The sequence below is a fragment of the Lucilia sericata genome, unplaced genomic scaffold (assembly GCF_015586225.1).
Source record: "Lucilia sericata isolate MDLA Ls3-8-SP2 unplaced genomic scaffold, ASM1558622v1 Contig001429F_arrow, whole genome shotgun sequence".
In the NCBI taxonomy this organism is placed as follows: domain Eukaryota; kingdom Metazoa; phylum Arthropoda; class Insecta; order Diptera; family Calliphoridae; genus Lucilia; species Lucilia sericata.
This window is the reverse complement of record NW_023995362.1, coordinates 78,433-88,259: the sequence shown is the minus strand read 5'-3', so window position 1 is coordinate 88,259 and position 9,827 is coordinate 78,433. Positions and strand designations below refer to the sequence as shown.

General features: G+C 34.4%; 1 protein-coding gene across 1 annotated transcript; it reads left to right on the top strand.

Moving 5' to 3' along the window:
* Positions 1–407: 407 nt before the first annotated feature.
* LOC119611355 (zinc finger protein rotund) lies at positions 408–4,299 on the top strand. Its single transcript, XM_037966908.1, has 3 exons — positions 408–1,199; positions 1,328–2,390; positions 2,685–4,299. The coding sequence occupies exons 1-3, from the start codon at positions 579–581 to the stop codon at positions 3,005–3,007; spliced, it is 2,007 nt and encodes a 668-aa protein (XP_037822836.1). The 5' UTR covers positions 408–578; the 3' UTR covers positions 3,008–4,299.
* The last annotated feature ends 5,528 nt before the right edge of the window (positions 4,300–9,827 follow it).

Below are 9,827 nucleotides of genomic sequence, written 5' to 3'. Positions count from 1 at the left end.
ACTCAAAAGCATAATACCTTCAGTGCTATAGTGGTGTTGGGTATAATTATAAGAAGAGGCGATGGTGCGGTTTTAATCAGATACTTAGACAGAGAAAATTTTTAAATACCAAACAAAAGGAATTTCTCAATCTATTTTAAACGTTTCCTAAAGTGTTCTTTTGTTTTTCTATAAATAAATTATGAGTATTATTTTATTCAAACAAAGCCCTTAAATATACGAAGGTAGTTTTAAAATTCCGTGGCAATTTTGCATAAACGAAAAATTTTGAATTTTTGACAATACAATGTAGACGATGTGGAACTATGAGTGTTTTTGCAAAGATATGTATAAAAATTTAGTTCAATATTATAAATCTTTTTGTTAACTTTATATAGAACTAATTAAAATGGCCTAAAACAAATTGTGAAAATAATATAAATAAATAAAATAATTAATAACAAAAATGTTAATAGACATTTGCGGTTCCTAAATTAAACTAATTACTAAATAATGAAAAGTTGAATCATCAAAGATGTTCTTAAAACTCCAAAGTTAAAGCTATAAAAACTCATAAAACCCACAACACACAAACACCAATGAACTGCTTAAAAGAAACCATGGAAAGTCGTTTACTTGAATACCGACCCATAGGAGGTGGTCTAGACTACCATCACAACTCACCATTGATAGGTGAAATACCACCGGGCGGAGACTATTCGCAAGCGGTACATCGTTCCATAGATCAATTGCGCAATACACTCAATGAACGTGTCACTTTGGGACCGTTAAGTGTTTTCTCTAATACCGCCGATATAAGAACTTCCGTTTTGAATTATACTAATCAGCCGCATCAACAGCATCAGCAACCGCAATATCAACTACAGGGAACGGTTTCAACTACGACGGGCAATGTTTCTGGTACCGAAAATGTTCAGATGCAACTAACTAAAAGCGCTTGCATGGATGGTAAATTGGCAGATTCTACTACAGGAGCAGTTGTTACATCTAGCCAACCCACTTCAGGCGGAAGAGGACGTAAATCGAAAATCTATACAAATCCCAATCAGCATATAATTGTTACTAGCAATAGCGTGGACAATGGGGGAACACGGGCCCAAAATCGTCAGCAACAGAATGAAACGAACAATAATGGAATATCATCGTCAACTTCTTCACCTCATCATCATATGCAAATGCAAGATATTAAAGATACCAAGGTATTTTTAGGGGTAACCAAAAATGTTTATTCTTATTGAAATTTAAAAACCAAAAACAATTTCTATCGATAGATATTAAAATCTTTCTTAATTTAAATTTGATATTAACAGTACATTTGTTTTTACAGATTTTCACTTCAAAAGCTGATCTCCAACTACATACTCAAATGCATATGCGTGAATCGAAGCCGTATAAATGTACTCAATGCTCTAAAGCGTTTGCCAACTCATCGTATCTCTCACAGCATACACGAATACATTTGGGCATTAAACCGTATCGCTGTGAGATTTGCCAACGCAAATTTACCCAACTCTCGCATCTGCAACAGCACATACGCACGCATACCGGTGACAAACCGTACAAGTGTCGACATCCTGGTTGCCAAAAGGCCTTCTCACAACTCTCTAATCTGCAATCTCACTCCAGGTGCCACCAAACAGACAAACCCTTCAAATGCAACTCTTGCTATAAATGTTTCTCGGACGAGGCCTCCCTTTTGGATCACATACCCAAACACAAAGAGTCCAAGCATTTGAAAACCCACATTTGCCAGTATTGTGGCAAATCGTATACACAGGAAACATATCTAAACAAACATATGCAAAAGCACTCGGAGAGAACAGACAAACGACCGCCCATTGTGGCCACAAATGCGGGCAGTAACTCGGCTACCGGAACTGGAACAGGTAATAGTAACAATAATGCAGCTGTAGGAAGTAATACAACAACTAATAATGTTACTGCCACAGCAGGTGTAGGAGGAGGAGGAAGCGGCGGCGGCGGAGGTCATCCTGGTACAGGAAATCAACACAACCGCAACAATATCTCATTACCACCGGTAACTATAGCACCCACCGACAACTCGTATTGGCCCAAAGTCAGTCCCGACTCGGCAGCCAATATGAACGATGTCATGCATCAGCAACAGCCGCAACAACAACAGCAGCAACATTCCCATCAACAACATCATCAACAACAGCAGCAGCAACAAGCTCACAATGGCCAACAGCCAACGCAACAGCAGCAACACCATCATCCGCAACAGACGAACGCCCAACAACAACCTCCGACACAGCAACAAGGCCAAACTCATATGGACTATACAAATCATCAGGCGACTGGCGCCAATAATCCACACAATGATTTGCAAAATCATCATCGTATGAATGACACGGGTCGAGAGGATATAGGTGAGACATTTTGAGAAATTTTGTTTTCCTTGTAACTTTCGAAATAGAACGACCTTGATTATATACAGAGTTCTCATCATAACTAAATCATTCATATATATTTATATTGACATAATATCACAGATCTAGAAAGATTTAAAAAGCATCCATTTTAAATATGGATTGTTACTGGTTACTGGCAAGTTATCAGTGAATTACTAGAATATACTTTATGGAGGTCTAATATGACACCAATAGCCTTTAATATACATTTAATTAATAAATAATAATAATTTTCTTTCTCTTCCCCTATAGTTTCAACACCCTCAACTGTGGGCCCCTACGATGCCTCAAGTATTACAAAAACCACCACAAATTCAGCATTTACACCGATCAATTCAATGCCACCACATTTGAATACCCTCTCACATCATGCCATGAGCCAGCGTCCATATTTATATGATGCCATTAGTTTTCAGAATAAAAATGTCAATCAAAATAATGCTTCGAATTCGTTTCCAAATCAGTTGATATCGCTGCATCAGATACGCAACTATGCACATCAACCGGCTGGTTTAACGATGGCCGGTGAACATTTATTGGGTGTTAGTGTGGGTCCAGGTAAAGATAAGGGATAGCTATACTTTTAAATTAATTTTCTTTGGCGTTTGTTTTAATTAGCGCAATAGTTTAGTTTATATTAATGTTATAATTTTTTTTTTTTAATATTTTAAATAATTAATTTATAATTTATTTATATTAAAAATGTTTGCAACAAATATTTACACTTTAATACTTGCCAACTGTATTCAAAATCCTTTTAATTTGCTCAGATTTTTATTCCACCTAGGACTAAGACTGTATGAAAGAATGAATGTAGCTCCAGGGTACGAATATTATTAAGCTTGTGTTGAAAGTGTTCGTGTTTTAAATTCAAAAGTGTTACGTTCGTCTGTAACGAATCCTTAAAATGAATTTCGAAAATAGTCATATATATGGACTTAGGTATTGTAGATCGAACCTTCATGAAATTATTACAAGTATTTAAAGTATTGGTAGCACCTCGCTTTCCTGAGGTGCTACGGAAGTTTTTAAACTTTGGGACATGATATTTCGAAAACTTGATGTTATAAAGAAATTCCAATGCCAAGTTTATCCTTTAGAAAACAATACTTTGGTCTATGGGCTAAAAATATATTGGCCTGTGTAATTGACCCAAGTAAGTCTGGAAGGAACTATAGACTACTTTCTATTTTAAAATTTCATGTGGGCAAACGCCCATATACATATTGTGCCACGCCCATAAGTATTTAAAATCACGTATCTCAGAAACTGCAACAACTAGATTTCTCAAATTTTATAAGGACAACTTTTACATCTACATGAACATATGGGGACAAAATATTCGGACTAGCTATAGTGGGCGTGGCCCCTCCCATATAAAGAAATCTCTAAATTATTATATCTGAGAAAATATAACAGCTAGAGTCCTCTAATATTTCGGAGCCACTTTTTAAAGTGCCACGCCCAAATACATATTGTGCCACGCCCATAAGTATTTCAAATCACATATCTCAGAAACTGCAACAGCTAGATTCCTCAAATTTTGTAAGGACAACTTTAACATCTACATGAACATATGGGGATAAAATGGGCGAACTAGCTATAGTGGGCATGGCCCCTCCCATATAAAGAAATACTTAAATACTTAATACTTAATATCTGAGAAAATATAACAGCTAGAGTCCTCTAATTTTTCGGAGCCACTTTAGTATCAACATAAATACTTAGGACAAAAAATGAGCGGACTAGCAATGGGTGGCGTGGACCATCCCATATGAATTAAATGCAATAAATCGTTTATTTGGGCAACTATTAGAGCTGGAATCTTTAAATTTTTCAGGAAGCACTTTAACATACTATATGTGAACATTTTGGGGGAAAAATTGGCGGACTAGCTATAGGGAGCGTAGTACCTTCCATATAAATTAAATACAAAAATTCGTTTATATACAAACTATTAGAGATAGAATCTTGAAATTAAAAAAAGAGATTTAACATAAAAGTGAATATTTGGGAGTAAAATGTACGGGCATTCATTTTGCATCAAGAACTTTAACATTCATATGAACATGGGTGGTATCATACCCCTATTATGGACTATCAATAGAGGCTACGGTACCTCCCATATGCATTATAATAAAAATTCGTATGACTGGGAAACTAATAGAGTTAGAATCTTCAAAGATCGTGAGGTTTTTATTTATAATGTTTTTAGGCTAGCAAAGCACAATGGGTATAGCTAGTACATATGTATGTATATAAAATTCTAACGTTAATGACTGACTGACAGATTCATCAATGCACAGCCTAAACTGTTGAAGCTAAAATTTCGACTAGAGATTGGTCTCCCACCAAATTTTTGGAAATTCGAATGTTTAGGGGTAAAAAGTAAGAGTTATTATATCCGGAATAATATCACTCCCAAGATATTTGAATCTAATTTCGGCGAAAGCCTGACAATGGCAAAAAAAATTTTAAATAGTTGCATGGTCTGCATTTCCGAATAAACTTTCTTGAGACAGTCGATTCTATATATTAGAAGGACGTACAAAAACTTAAAGCTCTTCCACTGAAATATAAACATTTTGACATAAATATTTGTTGCATGCAAATTTAATAATTTAATTTTATAATTACATCTTCCATAAACATTTTAATTTTAAGTGTACAGTATTAATTTTTTTCATTAATTAAAACACAAATTTTAAGTTTTATTTGCAAAAGCACAATAATTTGTATAAAAACCGTCCATTAAGTTTAATAATGAATTTTACTTTTATAAATTAAATTTTTTTCTATGAATCACTCGCTCATTATTATAATTATAAATAGAATTTTTTTTTATTTAAAAACCAAAATTATATACAAAATTAAAGAGAAATCAAATATTATTGATTAAAAACACATTTTGATTTAAAAAAGAAACAAAAACAAAAGCAATTAAGTTTGAATTCTATTCAGCTACCCTCTCCCAATTACTGGAATTTTGTATGTATTATTACTTAATATAATTATTAAAAAAATATATATATATATATTTGTATATAATTTATATTATAATTTTATTTTTGTACTAATTATAAAAAAAAATAATGAAGAAAAAAATCTAAATTTAAAAAAAAAATCTAAAATGTTAAAATTTAGTATGTATTAGCTTTTAAAAGAAAAAAGAAACATTTTTGAAAAAATCATCTCCATTTATAAGGCATAAAATTTCTGAAAGAAATTAAAAAATACGAATAATTTTTTTATACGAAATATGAAATATAATTCAAAATTTATATTATTTGATTTAATTATAAATAAATATTTTTTTTTTTTACTTTTTTGCTAAATATTTTTAAAAAATTATTATTTAACTAAGACTGAACCGAATGTTAAAAAGAAATTTTATTAAATTTGTTTAAATGAAAAAAAAAAAACAACAAAGAAACACTAAGAATTTCCTAAATACTAAAAAATATACACTAAATTTTATAAGCTTTTGAATTTGTTAACACTAATCGGAGAGATTTTTATACCCTACACCACTTTAGTGGATTTGTGCTAATGTTTGTAACGCATAGAATTAATGGTGCTATACCCATTCATCATTTTCTCTGCCGATTAAGCCATGTCCGTCTATCCGTCTGTCTGTCCATGTAAACCTTGTAATCAAACTATAATTTTGAAGATAATTCGATGAAGTTTGGTACACGTATTACTTTTGAATCAAGGACGCTATCGATTTTGGTTGATAACAGACCATTATTTAACCTAGTCCCCATACAAGCGGACCCCCCAAAATTGTGCTTTAGAGCCTAACATTACGCCAAATACATGAAGTGAGGTTAGGTTTGCAGGAGGATATATCAACATGAAATCCGTAAGAATACATCAAGTCCAGTATCGGACCTGTTATGTACTCTTTTTATTGAAAATTTTTGTAAGTCAAAGCAAAAACCTTATATAGTATATGTATTATCGTCCGATGTTCAGAAACTCAGTTTCCTGTACGTAATACCTAAGAATTTTTCATTCAGTGTATAAGTTATATTAGGTTGAGCGGATTATATATCAACATAAAATCCGAAGAAATACACCAAGACCACTATGGGCCTGTTGAGCGCTACTTTTCATGGAAAATATTTGTTGGTGAATACAAAAACCTTATATAGTCTTCACAGAATGTATTATCGTCCGAAGTTCAGAAACTCAGTTTCCTTAACGTAATTTCTAAGGATTTTTCCATTAGTGTTTGTGAGGGTTGCTATATCCGGGATCATATCATACCCAAGATATTTGGATCTAATTTCGGCAAAGACCTGACAATGGCAAAGAAAGTGCTTCAGGGTTTCACTATCCTCCTAAGTACATGCACGTCCCGTTTCTTTTAGCTGTCACATAATCCTGTGTGACCACTCAGACTTGTTCATTTTAAGGAGACTTCCCGTCCTGCTCTCATTGGGGTCACCCCATAGGATCATTGTGGTTCCACCTATTGTTTCAGGCCTTATGTCTTGCTCAATGACATATTGTAACTCTGGCCTTGTTTTGCATTCGTCAGGTTATCTACCTCGAGCTCCCTTCCCTTTAAAGCTATAACATTCGCTCTTTCGTTGCCGACTACTTCCGAGTGCCCTGGTAAATCTTACCTCTGGGAGAGTATTCTGTTAGAGCTTTTTTAAAAAGCAATAAGGTCTTAAATTTAACTGTATTATCTGATATCGCCCTAATTGTCTTCTGGCTGTCGGTAAATATGTTATGCCCTGTGGCCGCCATATTTATTCTAAACCAATAAACGTATTCCGTTATTGCTCGGACTTCTGTCTTGAAGCTAGTATTGTGATTAGGTAAACAGTGGTATATTTCTGTTTCTGGGTCTTCAATATAGAACCCAAGGTCTACTGTGTCTCCCAATTTAGAGCCATATACGTAGCAACGGATTCCTACTGATCAGTTTTTCAAAATTCCCGACTTATTATGGGTCTAGTATACGATCGGGCACGTGTGATGATTGTATATTGCCTTACAGTATGTCCAGAATACATTGATAACATATCCTATAACTGCTTTTGGCTAGTTCGCCTAAAGTTATGAGCCGTACGGCTGTAAGTTCCGTCTCATATATTATATACATATGTTTCAATGGGTGGAATATCTAGCAACGTTTCCAGAGCCTTGCTTGACGTACGTTGAACTCTAAACTGTATTTTATATAAAAACTTTTCAGAATATATGTATAAAACCGTTTCATTATTCCAAGAGGCCTTACGGCTTTCTCTTAGTTATATTTTTAAATTCTGCTCTCGTTGCGTCTATTGGTTTTGCGTTCATCAGGTTAACCACCTCGAGCTCCCTTCCCTTTAAAGCTATTACATTCGTTCTTTCGTTGCCGACTTCTCCCGAGTGGTCTGGTACCCATATAATAAAAATCTTACCTCTGGGAGAGTATTCGGTTAGAGCTTTTTTACAATCCCATACTGTCTTAGATTTCACTTTATCATCTTATATCGCCCTTATTGCCTTCTGGCTGTAGGTAAATATGTTAAGCCCCAATTTACGCATTCCGTGGACTTTTGCCTTGAAGCTAATGTTGTGATTAGGTAGTTGTGGGTCTTCAATATAGAACTCCAGGCTCACTTAGTCCCCCAATTTCAAGCTGTCTGCATAGCAACTGATTCCTACTGAACCCATTCTATCTGGAGTCAAGGTTACAAAATTTCCCAGCTTTCGAATGTGTCTAGCATACATTCATTACGAGTCCTATAACCGCTTTTGGACAGTTTGCCTAAAGTTATGAGCCGTTCAGCTGTAATTTCCGTAGTACTCTTGGCACCACTTATACCCAAGCAACACGTACGCTGAACACCGAACTGTCAAGCATTTTATATAAAAACGTTTCAGAATATATAAAACCGTTTTGGGTTCATCAGGTTAACTACCTCGATCTTCCTTCCCTTTTGCTCTTTCGTTGCCAACTACTACCTAGTGGTATGGTATCCATATGATGAAAATCTTATCCCTGGGAGAGTATTCGTTTAAAGCTTTTTCACAATATAATACAGTCTTAGATTTAACTTTATCATCTGATATCGCCCTTATTGTCTGGCTGTCGGTAAATATGTTAAGCCCTGTGGCGGCCATATATATTCCAATTCAATTTAAGAATTCCGTTATTTCTCCTACTTCTGCCTTGAAGATAGTGTTGTGATTAAGTTGTTGCTAGTCTTTAATATAGAACCCCAGGTCCACTTAGTCCCCCAATTTCGAGCCATCCACGTAGCAACGGATTCTTACTGAACCCAGTAGGATTCTATCTGGAGTAGAGTTACAAAATTTCTATATTTTCAATATTTTCTCTGTCTGTGTCCGATGATGGTATATACCATTCCAATGTGTTCAGCATACATTCATGACGAGTCCTATAACCGCTTTTGGCCAGTTTGCCTAAAGTAATGAGCTGTTCAGTTGTAAGTTCCGTCTCATGACTTCTATATGTTTCTATGTGTGGAATACCTAGGAACGTTTCAGATCCTTGGATCAGCAGTATGTACGCTGATCTCCCTGTAGTAGTTTGACACTTTTCGTACAAAGCAGTCCACCAGATTTTTGAAGCATTAGCTAAAAAAGGAAAAAAAAAAAGAGGGAAATAATTCGGTAACTTCTAAACGGTTAATCCGATTTTAATGAAATTTGGTACGCACAAAGAGGAGGTGTTGTCGAGTTTAGGTTTTGAATTTGGACCTTATAGGCCAACCAGGGGCCCGGCGGGGGGTCCTCAAATTAGGACACCTCGGCTATGTTAAATTTTTAAAACGATCCTATTTCTTCATTTGAGTTCTGATTTAAAAAAAACTTTCGTATATAGAATCTCCTCATCGAGCACTATAAAAAATTCCAATTTTCTTATTAGAAATCCCGGAATTCCCAAAAAAAGTTTTAAAAAATCCCAAAAATGGGATTTTTTGGTTTTTTGCTTATTATATCCATACCAGGGGCGGGGTTATCGAAACCCGTTACAAAATGATTAAGAACATATTGGGTCATATAAAACAGGTCACTATAACTTGATATCGACTATGCGATTTGAGAATTTTTGCTCAAAATTGAATTTTCCATAAAAAATAGGGTTTTTTTGGATGGACCTGGTCCCCTCGGTATCAAAAATTTTTAGGTTTTGTTTCATTTATCGTATTTTATGTAAAGTCAGCTTTCCAAAAAGTATAAATTCTATATACATCTTCTTAGAAACTTTTTAGATAACTTAAAAAGAAAAAGATACTTTTTTCCCAAAAAAATGGCAAAAAATCGCCTTTTTTTAATTTTTTAAATTAAAATGCCTATAACTTTGGACTCAGTCATGATTTTTACATAATTCTTTCACTGCTTGATATACAAACTTGTTGTTAAGCG